The sequence below is a fragment of the Nomascus leucogenys genome, chromosome 3 (genome assembly GCF_006542625.1).
Source record: "Nomascus leucogenys isolate Asia chromosome 3, Asia_NLE_v1, whole genome shotgun sequence".
Taxonomy (NCBI): domain Eukaryota; kingdom Metazoa; phylum Chordata; class Mammalia; order Primates; family Hylobatidae; genus Nomascus; species Nomascus leucogenys.
In genome coordinates, this window is record NC_044383.1 from 896,683 (window position 1) to 922,700 (window position 26,018).

Sequence of the window (26,018 nt, forward strand, 5' to 3'; positions counted from 1 at the left end):
GCTCCACCATGTCCTACACCCCCCTCTTCACAGTTGCCTGGGAAGTGGAATCCCAAGTCATGAAAACTGGGAGGGAGGACCCAGAGCCAGCGTGGACAGGACCACAGAGAAACATCAGCCCTTGCACTGAGCCTAGAGGCCCACTTCCTGTCGGTGGCACCTCAGCGCCCAAGCTGCTGGTCCCCGGCCAGCCCGAAAGCACACCCAGGAGCATCCGGGACCCCTGAGTTCCCAGGCTGGGGTGACGACTCGTCAACTCACAGAATAATGACTTTGCAGACAGAAACGCACAATGTTTAAAATGGGCTCTGACAGTTTCTACGTGTGTTATGAGGAAAAATCGCTGAGATCATTAGACAGTGTGAAGGAGCCTGACACTCTGCAGAGGCTGTGGCTCTGCAGGCATCGAGGGGGCAGTGCTGTGACGGCACTGCAGCAGCTCCTGTGTGCCAATGGCGGAAGCCACAGGGCACAGCCCCACAGCACTGCCACACGCCATCTGGGGCAACCTTGAGGGCCCGTTCACCCCGGATTCCAACACAGATCCCGGATTCCAACACGGATCCCTCTGCCGACAGCAAAACATGCTTCTTCATTGCAAGGTTTTGCCTTAAAAAGTGCATCCCAGGAGGCGGACAGCATTGAAAGTGCCAGTAAGGGGCCACGCTCCTTCCACTGTTTTCCTCAACATGGAGCAAGGCATGAGACCGGGGCGGGAGGGAAGCCAGCGCCTACCTCCACGACGGACTTGGAATCCAGCCGGAAGTTGAAATCGCCAAACACAAAGTAGGAAACCTTCTCGAATCGCTGATCGATGATTCTGGAAAGAAAAAGAGGACTTGTTACCCAGGGTACTGAAGCTGGCCAGCCCTCACGCCCGGCCCCCGCGCTCCTTCATGTTCCCTGTCCACACATTCTCTGCTCTGTCACCTGCTGCAGGGGAACCTTGGTGGTTGCCTCTTTGGACCCCCAAAATTCAGCTCTGAGACCACCCCCAATACAGGTCCACTGAGCAGCGCTCAGCCCTCTGCAACACGGACACGCATGTGTTGCCAGCGACATCGAGGAAGAGGAAAGGCAGAGTCTCAGCCGCGTCCTCACCCACTGGGCCAGGGCAGCCTGAGAGCCTCACGCATGGAAAACCACAGGTGCCCCGAGAAGGGGAAAGGGTGGGACAGGGATGCCTGAATAATCCACCACAGACCAAATAATCCACTGCAGAGCTCAGGAAAGGCAGGAGGGAGACAGATGGGAGGAGGGACCGACAGCGGGAGGGAGATGGACGGGGAGGCACGTGCAGGTGAACGGGCAAGCGCCAGAGCCCCCGCTCTCTCCTCCCAGACAGGGATGTCCCCTCAGACGTGTTTTGAAGGTTTACATATGATCCCCACTCGGACGTTTCCAAGTGAGAGGGTAACACTGGCTGCATACGTGTGTGTATATTTTTAGCCAGGTACAGCTTTACTCCAGAAAAATTCTTCCTCATATTTTCAATCAATCACAATCAATTTCCTAAAGGTTTTTCCACTACAGCTTCCCTTACAGATATAAGCCTGTAAAAAGAGCTCAGAAACCGCCAGCTCACTCAAACCCCAAATCTCCCCTCAGCGGCTCCGGTCAGTAACGCCATGAACTGCTTGCTTTCGAGGAGAGCAAGGCACTCGACCCTTCTGGTGTGAAAGCAACGCGAGAACCTTCGCAATGCGGCATTGGCCACCAAAACCATCAGTGGAACAGAAACATGTGATCTGTAGACAAAAAAAGGAAATACTCTGGTTGCCAAATTTCCTAATTTCACTGCCCAGAGCCAGGTGGGGCTGCCAGGGCAGGGGCAGGCAGCACAGAGGCTGCCCGTCCAAGCACGCTGCATTCGGAGATGATAAACTCAGGTTATGAGCCAGGCAGAAGTGAGAGCTTCCAATCAGGTTAAGTGCACGTGTGCACAGCTGTCCACAGGCAGGGAGTGCCAGCCCGGGTAGGTCACTGCTCTCGGGAGCACTGTGCCCTCCTGGAGCTGGGGACAGGGGCATGAGGGGCACAGTAGGGCCCAGTGGGATGAGGCCGGGAGGCAGGGGGCCCGACCACTCACTAACTCAGCCTTTTCCAGCTTGATCCATTCGCTTGAGAAGTAGAAGAATCCACCAGTGAGCAGACGGTCTCCCGCTTCCCAGTTCTTACGTGGTCTTGTTCTGCGTTGCCCCGCCGCCGCTGCTGACACCTCCACCCTCGGGTTGAAGAGCCAAGTGGCCGTGAGGCACCAGCCAGGGCCACCACTGGCCGCGGACCTGCCCTGCCCCATCCAGGGCCTTTAGGCCAGAGCGAGGGAGGACGGAGCATCTGTGCAGGTCACACGTTCATGACAGTGCGGGTGGAACCATCGCCACTTCATTTCACTTTTGGCTATGGAGCGTAGGAGTTCATTTCCGTCTTAACTTGAACACCCTCAATATTTTTAAATCTACATATTGAAATTTGCATTTTCTCCTGGTTTCACCTGTTCACAGCCTGCTGTTCTCTTTGGTTCCTGGCCTTTTCTCTTTGAATTCCAGGGGTCTCCCCATGAGTTCTGGAGAGTAACCCCATCTGCGGTGAATATGGTGTGTACTCCTGCCGTCCTGGGGCCTCCCCATGAGTTCTGGAGCATGACCCCCGTCTGTGGTGAATATGGCGTATGCTCCTCCTGGCCTGGGGCCTCCCCATGAGTTCTGGAGAGTGACCCCCATCTGCGGTGAATATGGCGTGTGCTCCTGTCATCCTGGGGCCTCCCCATGAGTTCTGGAGAGTGACCCCCGTCTGCGGTGAATATGGCGTATGCTCCTGCTGGCCTGGGGCCTCCCCATGAGTTCTGGAGAGTGACCCCCATCTGCGGTGAATATGGCGTGTACTCCTGTCATCCTGGGGCCTCCTCATGAGTTCTGGAGAGTGACCCCCATCTGCGGTGAATATGGCGTGTGCTCCTGTCATCCTGGGGCCTCCTCGTGAGTTCTGGAGAGTGACCCCCATCTGCGGTGAATATGGTGTGTGCTCTTGTCGTCCTGGGGCCTCCCTGTGAGTTCTGGAGAATGAGTAACCCCTGTCTGCGGTGAATATGGCGTGTGCTCCTGCTGGCCTGGGGCTGGCCTTTCCATTTTGCCGGTGGTGGCTTCTGTCAGGCAGAAGTTTTAATTTCCATACAGTCACATGTATCAGTTTCCCCTGTGGCTGAGACACCTGCCCCAGCCCCCACGTGGGCATGGAGCCCCCACCTTCATCTTTATGGTAGAGTTTTAAGGGTTATCCTTTAATCCATCCAGAATTAAGGTGTAGAGCAGGGATCTAAGTTTATCGATTTCCCAAGTGGACGGTCAATTGATCGGCACCATTTATTCAACATGCCCCGTCTTCCCACCAAGACTGTATCACAATACAACATTCCCAATGGCAAGGGTCTTTTTGAGAGAATCTATTCTTTTCTGCAGATCTTTTTAAAAATCAATTCCTGCATGCTTTTAATTAGTACAACTTTTTATAGGGAAGTCCTTCTTGTTGACAGTTCTTTCAAAAATGGTCTCAGCTATTTCATGCTCCTCTTGCCTGTTAATTGCTATAGCTTGGCTTGGCAAAGAACACAAAAGTCTTGCTTACCTTTTTAATTGGAATTCCTTCCATTTTAGGTTAAATCTCAGTTATAACAAATTTGATCTATTCTAGTGTGATTTGCTTAAACGAGCCCCAAGCTCTGCCCAGTAGAAAGGGAAGCACTTCCTGTGTCCCGCGAGCACAGAAAGCTTGGAGGGTGCGCGGAGGAAGACAGAGGGCCCTGCGCTCCGAGTCCCCACAGAAAACTCGGAGGGTGCGCGGAGGAAGACAGAGGGCCCCGTGCTCCGAGTCCCCACAGAAAACTCGGAGGGTGCGCGGAGGAAGACAGAGGGCCCTGCGCTCCGAGTCCCCACAGAAAACTCGGAGGGTGCGCGGAGGAAGACAGAGGGCCCCGTGCTGCGAGTCCCCACAGAAAGCTTGGAGGGTGCATGGAGGAAGACAGAGGGCCCCGTGCTGCGAGTCCCCACAGAAAACTCGGAGGGTGCGCGGAGGAAGACAGAGGGCCCCTGCGCTCCGAGTCCCCACAGAAAACTCGGAGGGTGCGCGGAGGAAGACAGAGGGCCCCGTGCTGCGAGTCCCCACAGAAAGCTTGGAGGGTGCATGGAGGAAGACAGAGGGCCCCGTGCTGCGAGTCCCCACAGAAAACTCGGAGGGTGCATGGAGGAAGACAGAGGGTCCCTGCGCTCCGAGTCCCCAGGAGAGCGGCAGCCCGGGGCACAGAGGCTCCCGAGGGAGGGTGGCAACGCCCACAGGCCAGCGGGCAGGATGCAGCCAGCCAAGCCCAGGTGTAGGCGAGACCACAAGATGTAAGCCATCCCCACATGGCCAAGCATCTGAGCGCGGCGTCGCAGGAGCAGACGCGACCGTCACTCGGCTAAACAGCAGAACCCTGACGAACAAACTCTAATAAATTCCTCAGTGCGGAGAGAGAGGAAACGTGGCCTCCCGGGCTGGCCCTCACTCCACTGACTGAGTTTCCTCTCTCAGTACTCTGGGGTGCCACCCTCACAGGAGGCCCTGCCCAGGCCTGGCTGCTCCTTCTTCCCGAGAAAGCCGCCAGGCAACGCACCAGGTGGGCCTGCAAGGCCTTGGAGACGCAGCTCCATCGTCCTGTCTGGAGTCCTGCAGGATCATCATTAAAACCCTAAACTGGATCACACTTCCTCGCCCTGCTCTGCTGACAGAACAGCCTGAGCCCATTAATAACAGCAGCTGCCTCTAAAGGGTGCACGGCGTCCGCAAGACGAAGGGGCTGTCACAGCCGAGGCAATCACCTGAGTGCCAGCCCCGCTGCCCTCCCAGAGCTCACTTTCAATTTCAATATAGTGCCATTTGGAGCAGGAGAAAAAAAAAACAGTTGTTCTAAAATTAATTACCTTGTCAGTAGCTATTATGATTAAAACGTAGGCCCACATCAATATCATGTGCCTAATTCAAAAAGAGAATTACAAGAAGAGCCATAAAAATCAATTTTTTAGGCCTTGAAAATGGGTGTCTCTCTCTGTTTTGACAAGTGGTCTCATTACGCGGCGGAGGCACTGGGAGGAGGGGCTGCCTCGTCGTCCCAGCAGCTGCTCCACCGCGAGGGCGTGGGGGGCTCGTCCGCATGTCTCCAGGACAACTGCGACCCCACGACACCGCAGATTAAAGACTTAGGGAGAGTCACGGGTTGAACGTTCCGAATTACATTTCCAACAGCGGGCGCTTCCCTAACACAGCAGTGGGAACCTGGCGCGAGGCTGCCGGGGCCTGCGACACCGTGGGAGGCCCCACGGTGACAGGGCAGGTGGCAGGAGACAGTCATCGGCAGTCCTACTGGGGCCCTAAAAAATATCAGACTCGAATGGGGCTGGTTTTTTGTTTTTTCCCCCATGGAGCTAGTGCAGTGTGGGAAGCAAACTGGCCGTGAGACATTCATCCAACCAGGACACCTAACGTGCTAGGAGTTGGTTTCTTTCTTTCTTTCCTTTTTTATTTTTTAACCACTGAAAGCGACGGTAGCTGAAACCTTTGGAACTATACTTTTAAAGGCCTAGGTTAGGTACAATTGGGAATCTATTAAAGTTGGTTTGTTTCTCTGCTATGGTAGAGACCACATTCTCTGATTAAACAACTTTACATAAGCAAAACCATCAACAGTATAAAATTACTAAAACTACTGAGAATATTTTAGTTACTTAATCGCTTAAAAGTTTCTCTTAATAATCATAAACATCTCATTGCATGGTTCATCGCAGATGTATTTAAGCCACTTTAAATAAACTCATCCCACCAAAATAAACACACCAGCCTGTTTATTTTTACCTTCCTAGAAACTGCTGGACTATTTTTCATGACTTCACTTTTTACTCCACCCACTGTGAGCGCTGCCCCCGTGATGCCTCAAGCCCTCAGAGTGAATCTCCCAGCACCACAGACCCAGGCAAGACGGCTGCCTATGGCACCCTCAGACAGAACCCAGGTACCACAGAATCCTCAAGACAGCCGTCTAAGGCGCCCCCAGACAGAATGCAGGTACCACAGAACCCGCAAGACAGCCGTCTAAGGAGCCTTCAGACAGAACCCAGGTACCACAGAACCCGCAAGACAGCTGTCTAAGGCACCTCCAGACAAAACCCAGGCAGATGGCAGGATGTGCTGAAGCAGCAAGGTCAGCCTCAGGGCTAGCAGAGCCCCCAAAGTGCCTGGGGCAGCCAGGCTGCTCACTGGATGGAGTCACAGCAACCACTGTGCTTTAGGAAGCTCCTTGACCAACTCACTGATCCCCAGTGCTGCACCCAAAGGCCCCGACTTCCCCACCCAGTGAGTCCCAGCCTCGGAGCCCCAACCCTTTAGGGGCCAGCACCTGAGGTCACGGGGGTGGGGGAGGGAGGCGGGCCCTGATGCAAGGGAAGGGTGTCCCTGTAAAAGAGGAAGACACCAAAAGCTCACCTTTCCTCCCTCCCTCCCTCCCTCCACCACGTGAGGATGCAGTGAGAAGGTGGCCGTCTGCAAGCTGTCACCAGAACTCAGATCTCAGACTGAGAAATAAGGTCGGCTGTGAAGTCCCGCCACGGAGTTGTGTTGCGGCGGACGGGGCTAAGACGGGCCCTGGGCCTCAGCCTCGGGGCTGGGGGCATCCTGGGCCCCAGCAGCATGTGCCTTCTCAGTGTCTGGCACCTTTTAAAGCCCACACTCCCTTCGATGAGTCCATCCCCACATCAAGTGCTCTTGGGCGGAGTCGTGCGGGGAGTCCCGTGCAGGGCGGCAGGAGGGCTGTGCAGGGGTCTCCTTCGGCAGCCGCCGCTCTCATGCTCTCCACACGGAGCATCACCATTTTACTTTTGTTTTTCTCACTCTGAGACCCACCCTCTGAAACTCTGCTCAGACACCGCCATAAACCACAAAAACTGGGGCGGCACAGAAGTGCCTCAACCTCCAGGACCCCCCACTTCTCTCCAGCTAGCAGAAAACACAACACCAAGGGCTGAGATGCCAGTGGTGACGCTGGGGTTCAGGGTGTGGAAAGGACCAGCGGGAGTGGAGACACACGGCCCCCATGGCCCAGCACAGGCATCGTCCTGTCTGCCACCGAAGGGCCGGGAACCACCCAAACCCTCTCCAGACAGCCGGCAGCGAGTCCCATGACCGAGCACCGCAGCTGGAGCTCGTGGAGACGTCTGGCAGACTCTGTTCACGTGATTCTGGACATGCTGGTCACAGGCGCTGACATGTGTAAAGACATAAACCACACACACATGCGTCACGGCAATGTCGACGCTTGCCTCCATGTTGGCACATAATAAAAGTACAGAAACATCCGTGCCTGTGTCACAAGAGGCCAGAAAGCTGCAAAGGAGTGACAGGTGCTGAATTCAGCCTGATGCTGGGGGCCAGGATGGGGTTCAGGATGGAGGACGGGGCACCTGCACGTCCACATGGTTTGTTTCTTCAGGAAAGGAAACATGCGGAGAACGTGCAGGGTGCATGGCCGGGTGCAGGCGCTGCCCCTGCATCTGCAGAGCGGCACCACCTTTCTCTGTGCTTGACTCCATGTTCAACAAAATGAAGATCGCAGCCACGGATCAGCTGAGGCACAGGCGAAAGGAGCCCCTCCTGCCGGACAGCAGCTGGACTGACCACGCCCTGGAGGGGCTAACACGAGACAGAGGCAGCGGGCTTCGCAGCAGCGGAACGGCAGAGGGCACGGGCTTGTGCTGCCAGGAGTCCCGGGCATGCGGAGGGACGCCACAGGGTGCCTGGTGGGCTCTGCAGACACATGACCTCGGCCACCCTGAGGTCTCCGAGTCTAAGAGAGCCTGATCGGGACGAGCCCACGACCAGCAAGAGCCTGCGAGCTGTTCTCCGAGGCCAGCGGGAGTGTGAGGAGCGCGAGAACCAGCCCTGTGGCCAGGAGCGCTCAGGGTGACCCAGATCTTTAATGCCGAGTTTGCCTTTGCCTGGAGACGCAGTAGCTTTTCTTTACTGGCTGCACAGCAAGGCAAGTTCTGGGAACGTCTAAAGAGAAACATTTAGGTTGGGGGCTCTTTGAGCTGCTGACAGCTAACTGATGGCCCTCCATAAAGCCACAAAGCGGGGCTGGCGGTGTGGGCATCACATCGCCTCTCCCTGGGAAACTAATTGCTTGGAATTGTTCAGAAGAACATTATTTTTCTGGCAATCATTTCCTTTGAATGCCCAAAATGAGCATGAAACAACTCTTTTGACTGGACATAAAAGTTAAATGTCCCAATGTTGATCAAATTAACTTCAGTGCCATGACAATGGACTGTATTTGTGAGAAAATAATGGGGGGACAAAGGGGTGCTTTATGCCGAGATTTCACAGTTGTAATGTAAAATGTTTCTGTTGAACTAGGCCAGGCCACATTTCAGAGGGGAGACAAAGAGTCCCGTCACTTATGGGAAAATCTCTTTTCCAGCTGAGAGCTCAGGAAGGTTTCAGGACGCCTCAGTGGATGGTGCCTAGGAAGGCTGATGTGCACCTCTGGCTCAGCCCCCAGATGCCCCCCAAGGGCTGACCTGTGTGTCCAGGAGATGGACTGGGGCTGCCCCCAACACGGGCTGAGTGCTCGGCACCTCCCAGAGCCACCCGAGGGTGTGCACGGCCCGGCCTGGCCCAGGGTCCAGGACCCCAGCCCGAAACAGACGCCGCCAATGCCTGCCCAGAGCCTGGTACCCTTTCTTCATTAGGGATTTGTCTTCTTTTTAAACTTCTCATAACAAGAGGTTAACAGCAACAATTTCAAAAATTACACACAAAAAAGTAAAGGTCTGCTCTGTGACAAGAAGTCCAGCGGAGCCCTGTGACCAGCCATGGTGGTGGCAGGCACCCCGCAGCACTCGCCCTGGGGCTGCTTCTGAAGACTTAACTCGGAGCTTGTCTCTCAGTTGTTTTACAATCATCTTCCTCCTCTGGAATGCGTTTAGGTTTAGAGGAACGGTGCGAAGGTCCTACAGTGCCTCTGGGTTTTAACCGGGCAGGCATCCTACTCCAGGGCTGGCACCTGCCCTCCCTCCTGGGCCTGGCGCTGCCGGCCCCGCAGCTGATAAGGGACATGGACCTGGGAAGCCGCGCGGGGAGATTACACCAGGAAGAGACTGCAGGAGCCTCCTCGCTGTCTCCCTGCGGGGCAGACAATGTGCGCCCGGTTCCCAACGCCCTGAATGGGGCCCCGTTGGTGGCAGCGTCCATTCAGAGGCCGCGCGGCATTGTCCTGCCCGATCCCCACAGCAGAATGCGGTCTGCTGGTGGCTGCCAAGAGGTTAGCAGCCGCGGTGAAAGGGCGGCCCATTGTTCCCGACTCCGACAGAGCCGCCCTTTGTGCTGTGCGGCCCGCCCCACGCCGCGGAGGTCCGGATCTGCGGCTGGCTGAGCGCGCCGCAGGAGCCATTCATGGGAATGCAGAGACGCAGAAAAGTGGCCCAAAAGCCCAAAGGCTGATTTCTTGAGGCCGCGGAGCCATGGCAGCGAGGGGCAATGACACATTTTAATGCCATGCCAAGCTGACAACCTAACCGCTGTCACCAAGACCCAACAGCAGACACAGCAGGGCCCTCCCTGCTCCTGGGCTCGGTGGGAGGTCCCCGAGACGCTTGGTGCCTGGAAGCCGAGGGCTGATCAGGCAGGAAGAACCGCGCCGCTCCTGTGGGTGAGGCCCTTCTCCCTGGGCGACTGACATGCTGTCCAGGGAGGGCGCCCAGGGCACAGGCGGTCATCAGTCACTTTGTCACTGACAAAGCCCCAGGCCCCCATCCCCCACCTGTGCTGCTTCCCCACAGTGGGCGGTTGAGAGCACAGTCCCCAGGCTCAGACCTGTCAGTGCCAGCTCCAGAGATACCCGGGAGGCCGTACAGGTCCCCTGCAGAGGGTGTGGCCGTGCACAGGGCTGAGGGCCGGCCTCAGTGAGTGGCCACGAGCACAGCAGCACCCAGGCCTCGCAGTTGCCACCCTCTCCAGGACCAGGCTAGTGGCAGGGGACCAGGGCTCCATCACTCTGGAGACGGGGGTCAGGGGCGGTCAGAGGGAATAAGGGGCCACGCCTCAGGGCCCTCAGCAGGGGCCAGATGCGGAGGAGAGCCAAGGCCATATACCTGCTAATAGCAGCACAGGGATGGGAGCCCAGCCCAGACTCCTTGTGCAGAGCCCTGTGGGGAATCCAGGAGGATCGTGAAGGCGGCAGGCAAGGAGCCACGCAGGCCACACTCACCACAGCAGCAGACGGAGCCAGCATTCAGGAGAAGGGGCCCCTCCAGCTCCAGCTCCCCCTGGAGCAGCACCTACTGGAGAATGCAGCCTTCCACCCCTTCCTCAGGATGCACAGTGCTGAGCTATGACAGGTACACACTTATGTGCACACGCACCCACACCTGTACACCTACACACACGTGTGCACACCCACACCTGCACGCATACACATGAACACACCCACAAATGCACGCACACTCACACCCGCACACACACATACACATGCACTCCACACACCAACCTGCATGCACACATACCCACATGTACCTGCACACATATCCACACCCACGTGCACATGCTCCCCCCGTATATGCACACACACCTTTACACACACCCACACACATGCACACATACACACATGCATACACCCTAGCACACATGCATACACCTAGCACACATGCATCCACACATCCACATGCCCACACCCATGCATGCACACACCCACACACACATGCACACACCCACAGGCACATGCACACCACACAGGCATACACATTCACACATGTACCCCCAAACACACAAGCGTACACATATGCACCCACATGAGCCCCCACACACATGCATCAGTGCACCCCCGCACACATGCACACACCCAAATACGCAGACACATGCACCTACACACACACCTACACAGGCATACACCTGCACTCACATGCACCCACACACACATACACCCGCACACACATACACCCGCACTCACATGCAACCACATAAGTGCACTCACATGTGCCCACGTGTGCACACACAATGCAACCCCCACACCCTTGCAAGCATGGACACACCCAAATAGACATGTACCCACACACATATCCACACCACACAGGCACCCACACACACCCACACAAGAGTGCACACACGTATGCACTCATGCACCCACACATGCACACACAAGTATCCACATACAAATGCACACATGCACACATGAACACACACACGCAGATGTGCGCACACCCACCCCCTAAACAAACCCAAGCAAATGTGCACTCACATGCATGTACGTGTGTGCACACACAATTACATACATAATTGCATGCACACAAGGTGTGAACACTCACACGCATGCACAGGCACACACATGCACACTGAACACTATCCTTATAAGGTGCTGTTAGGAGGCAGGGACCTGCTGGCTGCTGTTCTCCTTCATAACCCCACCTGCCTTAGGGACCCCTCAGGACACAAGTCTTGCTTGGGTAGAAATGTCCTCCACAGTCCCCAGGGGTTGCCTCTCACAGGACTCTCCCACTCCTGCTCTTGAGAATCTGACGGTGCTGGTCACACATCACACATGACTCTGGGGCAGGGGCCCCACACACGTCCCCCTCCACATGGACTGCTCCTCCCACTGTCTTCCCCAGAAAGCCTCCCAGAGGCTCAGAGGGTACCAGGCCCTGCCCAGCCTCCTCCCTCTCTGGGTCCAGACCTCAGTGCCCGCCAATCCCTGCCTCTGCCTGTGTAGCCCCAGGCAGTTGTGACTGCCCCAGGGACGATGGTGGCCTGGGAATGACTCAGTTATTCTGCTCTGCACAAGCCCAGGCTGAGACAGGTGTGGGTGAGAGGGAACCGGCCCCGGGAACAGAAGGTTGGGGTCTGAGGAGGCAGCTGCTGGAAGGCGGGCGAGGTGCAGGGCAGCTCCAGGCCCTCGCACACTTACTTGGGAGTGCAACTCGGCATTCTGCACGCACAGGGGCTGGGCAGGGGCTCAGGTCAGGGGCCCTCTAGGGAGCAGAATGGGGTTCAGGTGGAAATCGGGGACCACCCTGGGGCAGAACTGCTGGTCTCAGGCCTGTGTTCATCACTGCTGCAAGCCCAAGCTGACGGAGCACTGTCTTATCAACCATGGGGATGCTGGCGGGAAAGGTTTCCACGAGAGGCCTAACTGGAATGGGCAGAGAATAAACCCAGACTGCCTGGCTGTGGGGCCTGAGCTTCAGCAAAAGGCCCAGCTGTAGATGGGGAGGGACACAGGTCCCAAGATCAGACACATCCCACCAATGGGGGACCCCTGCTTCCCAGTGACAGCCTGTCATCTCCACAGCATCACCGGTGAAGCAGCCTGGAGCACTGGGGGCAGGGGCCCAGGCGCAGGTGGAGGTGGCCCCACGCTCCCACTGACTCTTCAGTGTCCTATTCCCCTCCCACCACAGCACCCCACGGCACCGTTTTCTTATCCTTCCCACAAAAAAGTCAGAGAGAAAGTGAAGCCATCCCCATCCAAGTCCATGGTGAGGGTGCAGCTCCAGCCTGTGGACAGGGCTTGGGGGCTCTGCCACCTCCATGGGGCAACTCCAATAAGGGCCATTGGCAAATCGGCAAGCGCAGAGCAGAGTGTGCCTCCCAGAGCGGGCACAGCCTTTCCCAGTGGCCAACAGGGGTGGGTGGACACACCGACCTGCCCACCCACCTACCTGCCCGCCCACACCTACCTCTCCACCCACACCTACACCTGCCCACACACCTACCTGCCCACCCACACCTACCTGCCCACCCACACCTACCTCTCCACCCAATCTACCTCTCCACCCACATCTACCTCTCCCCATACCATACCTGCCCACCCACCTCTGCCACTCACACCTACCTCTCTACCCACACCTATACCTGCCCACCCACACCTAGCCATCTGCCCACCCCACACCTACCTGCCCACCCACTCCCCCACCCACACCTACCCTGCCACCCACACCTACCTGCCATCCCATACCTACTACCTTCTCCATCCACACCGACCTGCCCACCCACACCTACCTGTCCAGCACGTAGCCCAGTGCCTTGTGCCGGATTCCCGAGTACACGGAAGGGCTTGTTTCCCAGGCGACCAGATTGGAAGCATCATGGAAAAGATGGATATTCACCAAGTCAAAGGCACTACAATCAAAAGAGAAAAGGTCACGTCACCAAGGGCCGGAGCCTCTGGGTCACACCTTGTTCTCCCAGGGAGCCCGGGAAGCTGAGACCTGCACCGGCCCCCGCCGTGCGGAGCCCCCCGAGGCTGTACACCTGTCCCCCGACCTGCCTTCCGACAAGGCCAGAGGACAAGAAACCTCCAGCGAAGTCTGAATACACCTTTACAAATGCAGTTACTCTGGGCAACTGAAAAGTGAGCTACTTTTCTTTAAAGAGAAAAACTTATAGATGACTATGGAAACTGTCCCTGACGGCTAAGCTAAGAGGAAGGGCCACCCCTCAGCCTCAGCTGATGCTGCCCAGGGATGCCGGCTGCACCCATCGGGGACCCTGTAAGGCAGGGTGGGGGGCACAGGGACAAGCAAGAAGAGTGCTTCATTTCAATCCCAAAGGGAAGACCCTTGGGAAGCCCCGTGGGCTGGCTGTTGGCCTCCAGGCATGTGGTCGGCAAGGCCTGATCAAGGCCTGAGCCTCTGTCACACTGCAGGGGACCCTCAGCACCTTCAGCTGGCAAGGACGTGTCCCCTCACCCGGGGAGGTCAGTGCAGGACTTGGCATGGTCTGGACACTGTCCCACAAAGCCCTCCTGCCCGCATGTCCTCCACAGGCTCCGAGACCCAGCCCTGTCTCCCTACCAGGAGGCGCCAGGAATGAGTGTGTGCAGGCGGCCTTGCCCTCCTCCAGCCTGTGGCCCAGCTGCCACAATGACCCCAGTGACGCTGCTGGTGAATGTGCCCCGCGTGCCCCCACACCATGCCAAGGCTGTTCCTTGTGACCAACAGCAAAGGGTGGCCTGCAGCCTGCACTGCCTAGGGTGGGCACGGGACTGCAGCTCCTTCTCAGCTCCCTCTGTCCTCCCCCTCCCTCTTCTTCCTCTTTCTCTCCCCTCCTTCCTCCCTCCTCCTCTCTTCCCCTCCCCATTCTCCTCTCCTACCCTTCTCTCTCACCCTTCCTCCACCTCCTTCTTTTCCCCCTCCCCCTCCCCTTCCTTCCCCCACCTCCTCCTCCCCCCTCCATCTCCCACCTCCTTCTTTTCCCCTCCCCCTCCCTTCCTTCCCCCCTCCCTCCCCCACCTCCTCCTCTCCCCCCTCCCTCCATCTCCCACCTCCTCCTCCTCCCCTCCCTCCATCCCCACCTCCTCCCCTCCCTCCCTCCATCCCCCACCTCCTCCTCCCCCTCCCTCCCTCCATCCCCCACCTCCTCCTCCCCCTCCCTCCCTCCTTCCCCCACCTCTCCTCCCCCTTCCCCTCCTTCCCCCACCTCCTCCTCCTCCCCCTCCTTCCCCCACCTCCTCCCCTCCTCCCCACCTTCTCCTCCTCCCCCCTCCATCCCCCACCTCCTCCCCTCCCCTCCCTCCATCCCCCACTCCTCCTCCCCTCCCTCCATCCCCCACCTCTTCCTCCCCCTCCCTCCATCCCCACCTCCTCCTCCCCCTCCCTCCCTCCTTCCCCCACCTCCTCCTCCCCTCCCCCTCCTTCCCCCCCCCTCCTCCTCCCCTGCCTCCCTCCATCCCCACCTCCTCCCCCTCCCCTTCCTTCTCCCACTTCCTCCCCCCCACTCACTTTCTGGACTCTCGCTCCTCCTGAGGATGTCCTGCCCTGAGCAGCCCCACGGAGAGGCCCAAGGGGGAGGGGCAGAAACCCCTGCCCACAGCCCCAGTGAGCTTGGAGATGAGTCCTCTGGAAGGCCCAAGGTGACCGGGGCCAGAGCCCCAGAAAGCCACTCCTGGGTCCTGAGACACTCACAGCCATGACCTCGTATGTGTTTTTTAAAGCTGCTAAGTTTAGGGCGATGTGTTACACAGCAGCACATAATAAAGCAGCGAAGTTTTGGAAAATCCATGAAAACAAAATAAAAACAGTATTCAAATGAGACGTGATGGCTGGAGGACAGGTTGGGGAGCCACCTGGAAGCCACCTTAGGAAAGCAGGTAACAGGTTTCTGTTTCTTATCATGCAGAAAAGGTGGGGCGGCGCTATCGAGAACATGTGCAGCGCAGAAAGGCCAGGCCGGAGGATGCGTGGATGAGACCAGGCTCCGCTACGTCTGCGCTCGGTCTGCGGGTGGACCAGGCTGCCAGGCGGCTCTTACGCCATCTCACTGGGCACCACGGGGCCCCAGTACTAGGGGGCCTCCCTGCTGACTTCTCTGTGCAGCCGGCTCTGGCCAGCGGAACTCTCCAGCTGCGCGGAGGGACCGGGGCCGTCACTGTGTCTCCACTGGCACTGGGCACCCAGATGTCTGACTTACAGGGAACAGTGACAATGCTCCGAATGCATCACCGTGAACAAAAAAGGTCAGAGTGGCAGGTGGGGGTCAGGCAGCTGGGGGCCTCGTGCAAAATCAGTATAGCCTCCAATGAGGTGTGTGGAACACGCCGCTCGTGCAAGATATAAAAGGGTAAGAAACGTTATGGAAATTGACAAAGCACAGAGACACACCACGTACCAGTCTGCAATGCACCACCTTGTCCGGATGAAGCCTTTTCTTGACCATTTGCACTGAAAAATAAACACGTCACACAAATGAGCCAGAGTAAGCGGGCAAGAGCAACACGTGGGTCCCACACACCTAAGGGACACAGAAGATGCTTTCCAAACAAAAAACAGCAGGGCTCTTTCAGCACTGATGGCGCCCCACTAAAGAGAACTGAGCTGTGCACCTATCCTCAAGTGGGGCTTCGCACAGAGATGCCTGCAGGGGCTGTTGATGCTCAGCCTGGGGTGGGAGGGGGGAGGATATGAAGAAACGTGCCAGCCTGCTGCCTGTGAGCCCCATGCCCCTGTGTGAGAGCAGCTGCAGGGAAACCACAGTCACCACAGATGCTGATCAGGGAGCTTGAGACACACAGCCACCCACGGCTGGACCACAGGAAGACTTGAGCAGCCGTGCCCAGCCAGGCGTCCTGGACAGTGGGTGAGCTGCCCAACCCAACAGTGTGTGTGGCCTCTCACTGATTCCCACCACCCACCAATGCCTCTCACCCACCGATACCTCTCACCGACCCGACTGACCGCTCACCCACCGACGCCTCTCACCGACTGACCGCTCACCCACCGACGCCTCTCACCGACTGACCGCTCACCCACCGACGCCTCTCACCGACTGACCGCTCACCCACCGACGCCTCTCACCGACTGACCGCTCACCCACCGACGCCTCTCACCGACTGACCGCTCACCCACCGACGCCTCTCACCGACTGACCGCTCACCCACCGACGCCTCTCACCGACTGACCGCTCACCCACCGACGCCTCTCACCGACTGACCGCTCACCCACCGACGCCTCTCACCGACTGACCGCTCACCCACCGACGCCTCTCACCGACTGACCGCTCACCCACCGACGCCTCTCACCGACTGACCGCTCACCCACGAGCCTCTCACCGACTGACCGCTCACCCACCGATGCCTCTCACTGATCTCCACCACCCAGCACAGCCACCAAATGTGGAGCCTGAGCTCTGGCCTGAAAGTACCCCCAAAATTCAAGGTGAAACAGTCACCAGCATGAGATTCCAAAGAGGGGGGTTCTTTAAGAGGCAGCAGGGCTCCCCTCGAGATGGCATGGAGGCCCTCCTGCCCTCCCACCTCCCACCTCCCACCACGGTAGGTTCCCCTGCTGGGCCACCCAGCAGAGCAGTGGCCAGCCACCGGGGCCACCAAGCATGCAAAGTGTGTGACTGAAGAACTGAATTTTAGATTCCATTTATCTTCATTAATTTTAATTTAAACAGCCATGCAGAACAGGGTAACTTCACAGCCTAGGCCTCTTGGAAACCCTTGAAAACCACAGAAGGCACTGGGAGAAGGCTGACAGAGTCGAGTCCAAGGTCCACAAAGGAAAGCACCTCAGGCAGTGGCAGGGGAACGGCAGCCACCAGGGCAGGGCACCCCCATTCCGTTCCCAGCAGCAGCCACATCAGGGTGGATGGTGGACAGGGGCTGGTGGTCTTGGTGCTCACGGGCTGGTGGAGAAGGAAAGCAGGACAGGGAAGACCCTGTCTCCTCCACCACACCCTAAGGTCTGCCGAGGAGATGAAAGCAGATGGGAATCTGGAGTGAACTGCGGATGAAACACCCGTGAAGGAAGAGTCCTGCGTGGCATGCTCCCTCTATCTAACATGGAGAGCGCAGAGATCAGAGGCTCTCCCTTTGACCCCACCTTGTCACTGGCCACTGTCCCCTTTGGCTCCTCCAGTATGTGCACATGCCGGACAACAGCTGCCCAAATGTTCTCTGCAAGGTCACCACAGCCTCCATAGGCAAACTCCTACAGACACTTGCCCTTCATCTCGCCCGGCCTGTTGGTGGCACCTGGTGGCACAGAGGCCCCTGCAGCCCTGTCTCCTTCTCCCTGTCTCCCTCCAGCACAGCGCCCCCCACAGCTCCCTCCTGGGCATGGCTCTAGGGCTGTGGATTCCCAGGTATGAGGCCTTTCTTGCCTGCCCCCACCCCAAGTGCTCCCTGCCCCCTCCCTAAGTGCTCCCACTCATGCTCAAGAAGGGAAAGTCCAAGCCCTGCACACTGGTGGGGTGATGCTGAAGCCAGCCAACCCTTCCCGCACACACTGCGTTCTTCCCCTGCGCTCTCGATCCACCACTCTGTAAGAAGTGCCCTGGCACACGAACTGTGATCCTCTGAATGTATGTTTCCTCTCTCTGGCTGTTTTAAAGGTTTCTCTTTGTCATCAATATTCTGAAGCTTCACTGCCATCCAGGTATGGGTTTATTTTTATATACCCTGCTCTGTATCCAAATTGTGCTTGGGAATTAAATTTTTTAAAATTTCCCCTTATCACTTCCAACACTGCTCCACTGCTTCTTTCTAGAATTTATTTTGGGTCTTTATGTCTTTTAACTGCTCTTTCTATAAAAATAAAAAACATACAAACAACCAAACAAACACAAATCTTGTCTGTCTTGACTATGTTTAGATGAACTCCTTAACGACATCGTCTAATTCTCTGATTCTCTCTTTGACCACATCTAGTCTAGAATCTGTCCTGTAATTTCTAATGCAGAATGTTTAATGTTTCTACAGGCTCCTCTTCATATTCCCTTTTCTTGTTTATTTCTGTTTAGTGAATAACATTTTAATGAACCCTATCTTTCACTTATCTCTTTGAGCAATTTAAAAATACTTAAAGTCTGTCGGCTTTTCCCAAGAAATCAACTTTATTTGGGTGAGTCTGTATTCTGGTGTCTGCTCGTCTCATAGACGTTCTTGGTTTGCAGTCTCCTGGGAGTGAGAGCGCCCCCTCCTCACCTGTGCAGTTCCATGGCTGCCCCACCCAGCATTGTAAAAGGTCTGGGCTCTCTGCTCCCCAGTGATTCTGAGGCACCCACAGATGCACCCTCAGGGTCCATAGGTGCTCCAGGCTTCCTCCTTCCAGGGCTGGTCCTTCTTCACTCACCTGTAAAGTCCCAGGCCCCAGTAAGCAGACTTTTAAAGAAGTAATTGGCTTATTTTTCAGAGCAGCTTTAGGCTTCCAGAATAATTGAGCAGAAGTTACAGAGACTTCCTGTACACTCCTCCCGGCCTGGCCACGCACTTGCGCCAGGCTGTGGCTCTACTTGTCGAGGAGGATCCGTCCTCACACCACGAACTGGCTCTGTACTGAGCCTGCATCCCCTGCTGTGCTCAGGCTGCCCTGCTTGCCAAACAACATGGCTGCGCCAAAGCTCCTGGAGGCTGGCCAAGGCGTCCCCAGGCTACTGGTCTGGCTGCTGCACGGCGCCATTGCCCAGACGACCGAGGGAGCTCTATGGCGGTAGAGGTGGCGGGTTCCCTGCGTTGTGTACCAGACACTTGTCTCTGATTCCAAACGTGTCTACCTCCTCTCTCGGGAGGCCATTTGCCCTGGGGAGGCCTCTGTGTTCATTTCCCGTAGGTAACTGTGTCTGCGACGGAAACACATCAGTGGGAAGCTGAGTTGGGGGAGAAGTGGGTGCTGCTGATGCCCACAGCGGGCTCCATGCTCCCACCGCCGTGCAGCTGGGACACCCCCAATGCTTGGACTCTCTCCCCTCCACTCAGCCTGCACTCCAGACAAGCTGCCTGACACCTGTCTAGATGCCCTTCCTCCATCCTCCACACTCCAGACGAGCTGCCTGCTGCCTGTCTAGACGCCCTTCCTCCATCCTCCACACTCAGACGAGCCACCGGCCGCCTGTCCAGATGCCTTTCCTCCATCCTCCACACTCCAGACGAGCTGCCCTGCTGCTTGTCCAGACGGCCCTTCCTCCCATCCTCCACACTCCAGATGAGCCACCGGCCGCCTGTCCAGATGCCCTTCCTCCATCCTCCACACTCCAGACGAGTGCCTGCTGCCTGTCTAGACGCTCTTCCTCCATCTTCCACATGTCCAAATCCAGCCTGTGCTTTCCGGGAGACTGCCCACCTGGGAACAGCCACCGCCCACCCCCCACAGCCCAGCCACGCACAGGATCCACACCAGCAGCATCCAGGGCCTCAAGGCAGTGGTAAGACAGGACTGCCGGGCTGCCAGGTTCAAGTCCCAGCTGTGGGCCTCAGGCACAAGGAGGGGAGGACAGAGCCATGTTGCCGGCGGGCTGCAAAGGTGTGGCTCTGTGCACCAGTAGCTGCCGTGGGCTGGCATCCCACACACAGGCACACACCCAACCCTCAGGCCGACCAGAAAGGGAAACTGAGGCTCACAGGTTAAGACTGCACCTATGGTCCCTTGGCGGATTTAGGCCACAGTCACCGGGCCCAAGGCTGGGTTCTCACCCATGGGGGCTGCCGTGGGAAAAGAAGGCTGACATGTAACTGGTGACAAATCTACAGTAACTGGGTGAGGCTCCTCTGCTAGTGGACAGTGGGAGGCAGGCGTCTTTCCAGGAGAAAAGGTACCGTCCCTGCAGGCCGAGGCGCCTCAATACGCAACAACTCCCCTAGAGCACCAGCGGCTCATCTTCCGTGCCTCGACACCTCCTGTCTAGGGGACTGGGTGGCCTGACATACTTCAGGAACCAGACGCTGCAGCAGAGGTCAGGCCGAGCCTTCAGAAGCCATGAGGGTGAAGCTGTGTGTGTGGGGGGGGTGAAGCTGCGTGTGTGTGTGTGTGGGTGAAGCTGTGTGTGTGTGTGTGGGTGAAGCCACGTGTGTGTGTGGGGGTGAAGCCGCACGTGTGTGTGGGGGTGAAGCCACGTGGTTGTGGGGTGAGCCGCGTGTGTGTGTGTGGGTGAAGCCACGCGTGTGTGTGGGGGTGAAGCCGCACGTGTGTGTGGGGGTGAGCCGCGTGTGTTGTGTGGGGAAGCCGCGTGTGTGGGGGGTGAAGCCGCGTGTGTGTGTGGGGGTGAAGCCGCACGTGTGTGTGGGGGTGAAGCCGCGTGTGTGTGTGTGGGTGAGCCACGCGTGTGTGGGGGGTGAAGCCGCGTGGTGTGTGTTGGGGGTGAAGCTGCGTGTGTGTGTGGGGGTGAAGCCGCGTGTGTGTGGGGGTGGTGAAGCTGCGTGTGTGGGGGGGGTGAAGCTACACGTGTGTGTGTGAGAAGCCACGTGTGTGTGGGGGGGTGAAGCCGCGGTGTGTGTGAAAGATGGCCGAGGGCCAGTTCCCCAGAAACCAACTCCAACAGGGGCCTCCAGCTGGTGGGTGAGAAACCGGCGGTCAACATGAATGGAAGACAGGCACCGCGGGCACAGGGTTGTGCAGGAGGCACGTATGACAACGACCGCCGAGCCCAGATCCATGTCCTCGCCAGCTGACGACAACCACAAGAGCCTGGATCTGTCCTCGCCAATGCAGTCACAAGCAACCGGGAAGGTGTCTCCTGTACCAAGTCACAGGGGTGACTGCAGGGACGCTGGCCTTGTGAGACAGTCAGGACCAGCTCCTCGGGAGAAACGGTGAGTCCGAAGGGTGGGGGGCACCCCACGGGAGGGAGGGGAGTCCCAACCCCAGTGTGTGGGCTCGGCAGGAGCCTGGAGGCCGCTTTCCTAACCAGCACCGGCAGGACGCCCTCAGCCAGCTCCCGTGTCCAGACTCACGCTAGCGCTCCTGCCACTGCCCCAGGCCCACAGTCACCCTGTGTAAATGTGCACCCCGGCCCACCCCAAGCATCCCACAGCCCACTTCCTGGGTTGCAGGCGCTGTCCACGTCCCCCGCTGGGATAGCCCATGAGGCTGGGGTCTCAGTCCTGCTGGATGGAGCCAGATACCCAGAATATATTGTGGAACGAGAGAGCGGAGGTGCTCCATGGCATGTGGAGGCAGGCACTTCCCATGTGCGTCAGAGCTGTGCCCGGGCACTGCCTATCCTGCTTCCAGACAGGCAGTAGGGCCCGGGAACAGGGACACAGCACCTCCCTGCACGCACGCCTACTTAATTCTGACAGGTTACAGCAGAGACCCCAAACTGAGCACATCAGGTTTTACCTAGAATTTGCGATAACCGTCAACAGTTTTACTTCCATTAAAAATGGAAGGCATTTGTAAATTTTGAACCAAAATTAATTATTCTTCTCCTGAAGTTTTCAATTATTTGTGTTAATTAGGTGTGTGTTTGTGTCTTGAATCTATGTGCATGTGGGTACATCTTGGTTTTTTAGATTTTTAAGTTTTCCACAGTAATGGAGAATTTTTTTCACATTATTATCCATAGACTGAATAAAATAAACGAGAAACAATGTTTTTTTGAATAATATAAATTGGTATAAATGTAATTTAGGATTCTAATTTAAGATTTTTAAATAACTGCAATAAATCTCAGAAAATTTAACAGTTATTATCATAACCAACTTTTCTAAAGTATTTGTAGAAACTAAGTTCTTTTGAGGTAAGGTCATCAGAGCAGCTACGACTGCACTAAGACTACGTTTCTAGGGATTTACAGCGAGGAACAAATGAAGCCACAGCCCACCAGCGTCCTGACACTCCATGGCCCGTGGCGCAGGTGCAGGTTGCATCCTTGGTTTGGGTGGGATGGCTACGGTGCGGGGGAGAGTCCTCACGGAGGCGCCCCATGCACCCTTCAGTGGCCCCGCCGGCACTCAGGACAGGCACCGCCCTCATTTCCCCAGCGAGAAACTGGGGCCTGAGACCACCAGCTTCTTTGGAGAAAGACCAGAACCGAACCCCACCCCCAGTTCCTGCACTGAATCCCCGCTTCCTGACGTCTCACTCCCCTGCTGGCCAAGCCCCAAGCACACAGCAGGGTCTGGGGTGGGTGGCCAAGAGGAAGGAGGTTCCCAGAGTCACGGCAGGTTCAGGGGCCCCTACCCGAGGCCACGCCCCCACAGGCGCACCTGAGCACCCCAGCCTGAGGTGGACGCACCCCACACCCAAACACTGCCCTCTGGAGCCAGGGCCGGGAAGTGCTGGGAGGCAGAGACGGGCGTCCTGGGCCTCAGCCAACACTCACATGCTCAGGACTCAGGAAGACCCCAGAGCTTCTGGATATACATCCTTGTTGCTCCGGCCATGGCAAATGGAGGCAGAGGGTGTATGCCAGGGCTGGGGGTCTCCTCCATCCCGCTGTGTCGGGAACTTTCTGGTCACCAGGCCACCTTCAAAGCCTCGATCGGGGAGCCCGCAGAGCCTGCAGATGGGACGGCCGTGGCTCCGCTCTCCTGAGGTGGCCGCCCCCCAGCCCATGTTGGCTCCTCTACTCCCGAGAGGTTTCACCTCAGAAATGACAGCCACGTCACGTGGGGCTGGGGCCACCTTCACCTGACGTATTGAAGTCTCTCTCAGCTCCCGTTAATAGGGCTCCTTCAGCAGGCAGTGAGATAGCGAATCCAGCCGGTTTCATCTACTAAAAGACGGCATAAATCCCATGGAGAAAAAGAGAGGCTGCGGGGAGGTTATCGCCACACAGCCCTCACGTCCGAAGGCCCCCTCAGGGCATTAGTGGAATTAATTCATCTTTCATAAGAGCTTGCAGCCAGCCCTGTGATCTATGGCAAAACCAATTTCTCACTACGGGCAAAGGAAAAAAATGACTCGCCCTGATCGGACTACACAAATCTGCTTTTTAAAATGGCCTCCACATTTATCTGGAGGTGGGCTCCAGAGGCATCATTTGAAATTCATACCAAGCCAAAGCATCCATAATCAGCAGAGAAAGTTTTGTAGTTTCTGCAGCGGCCATAATTATCTGAGACTGCCATTATACCCCATCAAGGTAATTACATTTAGATACCCTTAAGTGATGGTAATAAAAGAAAGAGAAATCAGTCTGAAACTAGTTCCTTCCTCCAAATGTGTTCAAACACAGTGAGAGGTCGGGTGCAGAGGCCAGAGGGAGGGGTGGGCCCAGCCAGCTGCCAGGCCCAGACCCCCATGGCTCCCCAGGCCCCTCCCTCCTCCTTCCTCCCTCCAGCAGGGACACGGGGTGCCACACAGGCTCTGTGGGGTTAAAGACCCACACTAGGGACAGAACGTTAGAAGCTTACAGTTTTTAAAATAAGAGTTTCCTTTTGTTAATTTACCAGGGAAGAGGAAACGTCGGAAAACCTTTGCAGATCATCAAACACACGGGTCCCAGGAGGATTTGTAAGACAATAATGTGGCAGGGCTGGCCCTGACCCACAGGGAGGCCTCCGCCCAGGGCAGGGGCTGGCCCCCCGTCCCAGCCACCAGCAGCCACGAGGATCTGCTGAGCAGCTGACCACCAGGCCGCAGACAGCGACACGCTGCTCTCCCAGGGGAGAGACGGGTCCACACAAAGAGGCTCGGCGCCTGTTCCTCCCGGGAATCGTCTACTTTCCAGAACGTGCCCTCTTCTCTGCCTGTGGACACAACACTGCACAACATGGGGCTGGACCCAGGCTGGGGGCTGAGGCTGCTCTTCCTGGGGGAGGGGCGGCCCCTCATGCTATGCCCTCCACAGACCCATGCCAGCAGGCCCCTAGTATCACGGAGGCCTCAGAATACTGGCATTAGGGACCAAGGCCAGGGGCCACACTCAGACCCCTGCCAGGGCGCCCACCCTTCAAAGGGTGGCAAAGTCATAGCAGAGGCCTCCAGATCTTGCCCAACTTCAGCCTGGGCCCCGGGCCTCAGCTCCCTGCTTGCTGGGTCCAGAAGAGAAGCCTGAGGCGTGGGTGCAAGAAGGAGGTCCCGCTGGCCAGAGTGGCAGGGCTGCTTCGGGGCGGGGCTGAGAGACGGAGGGGTCAGGAGCCTGTGTGGCTGCCTTGGAGGACCCTAGAGTGTCTGTTCCTTGCTGAGGGCCCGCTGCTCCTGAGCTTCCCATCCTGGCTGACCCTGCGGGCCCTGGGCCCTCAGGACACACCTCGGCCCCACCCCCAGGGGCTATGGGGCTCCCTGTGGGCTCTCTTAGCCCATCCAGAGTGGACAGGATCCAGTGAAAAAGTGGACACCTGGTGGGGAGGGGACAGCCCAGCCACACCCGGTCTAGCCACGGCCCTGGACAGCAATGCAGCCACATGGGTCCTGAGACGAGGTGCCAGGTCAACAGCCCCTGCCTGGACCAGCCCAGCCACCCACAGCTGCTCTCCTCACGCCATCAGGTGGCGGCGCCTGGCCCTGCCCAGCCCAGGCCCCCCAGCACCCACGCTTCCCACAAAGAGCCCTGAGTCTGCCTCTGGTCACTCTGAGATGAGAGCCTTGGCCGGGTTCAAGAGAGGCCAGAGTTCAGCTTGCAGGCTCTCCAGGGGAACCACAGCCCCCACCCTGCCCTTCCAACGGGCCTGCACCACAGGCGGCCCCTTCAGGGAGGCTGTCGTGACCCAGGGACGCGATGCGACTGTGCATGGAGAAGACCATGGAGCTTTCTTCCATGTCCTTTTCCAACTGCTGGACATCCGGAGTGGAGGGAGGCAAGTGGGCGGTGCCGGAAGCAGGACCGAGGACGGGAGGCTGGCCCACTGACACGGCGTCCTTGGCCTAGGGAAGATGGATGAGGAGGCCGAGCCACAGGGTGACAGGAGCGCCCCATCCTTCACAGGGCGGCCACAGTCCCTCACTCAAGGTGCGGGCCATAAAGCAAGTTAATAAAGTTGTGGCCTTGCTGGAAGTCAGCTCCGTAGCAGCCTCAGCCTGCACGGCTCTCGTGGAGACAGGACCGCGGAGCAATCCTTCTTGGGGCTGCCTGCGCAGACAAATCCGGACAAGAGCTCCTATATCACAGCCCGCATGCCCCCAAACCTGTGCCCAGCTGCCAGCTTCCAGTCTCAGTGCCCGGCTGCTTCTGGCCACGGTGCCTGCACCCCACTGTGATTTAGCAGATGACGAAGGGCAAAGCAGCAAATGCTGCCTCGACAGGTTAACTACACAGCCAGGGAGACGCCGACAATGCCGCGTGTGAGGGTTACCCAAAGATCACGCGCACAGAGCAACAGCTGCGCACACACAGCTCAGCAGAAGTGCATGGCGCCAGAAGGAAACACCAGTTTCTTATCAACACTGTGTCTGGCAGTGAGACGACAAATGCCTTCCACACATTTTGATTCTAAACTCTCCATGTGATGCAGGCATAAGTGCTGGGACCCTGCTGCTCGCAGCCTGGCACAACCACCAAGGCAGTATCTGACACGAGACCGTGCCCCTGCCCCACACTCACACCACGGGCACACACGACCGTCAGCCACTGTCTTGGATACCACCAGCCAGCCTGACCCTCTCCCAGCTGGGCGTGCGGGAGACCCCAGCTGCACGCCAGGGGAGCTGAATGATTTTCCTACATCTTTGGCGAAGGTTCTTTTTCCTGGATATGAGGATTTAGGAACTCACTGATTACTTGGTGCTAATGCCTTAGATTCTCACTGCCCTTACGTGTGACAGCCCAGACTAACCACAGAA

At 57.4% G+C, this 26,018-nt stretch overlaps 1 protein-coding gene across 1 annotated transcript in view; it reads right to left on the reverse strand.

Moving 5' to 3' along the window:
• INPP5A (inositol polyphosphate-5-phosphatase A) overlaps nt 1-26,018 on the reverse strand; it is a 258,361-nt gene that overhangs the window by 49,744 nt on the left and 182,599 nt on the right. Inside the window, exons 8-9 of the mRNA XM_030805019.1 lie at nt 13,075-13,194; nt 736-820 (exon numbers count right to left, since the gene is read on the reverse strand). Coding sequence (XP_030660879.1) covers nt 736-820; nt 13,075-13,194 — 205 coding nt within the window. The remainder of the gene's footprint in view (nt 1-735; nt 821-13,074; nt 13,195-26,018) is intronic.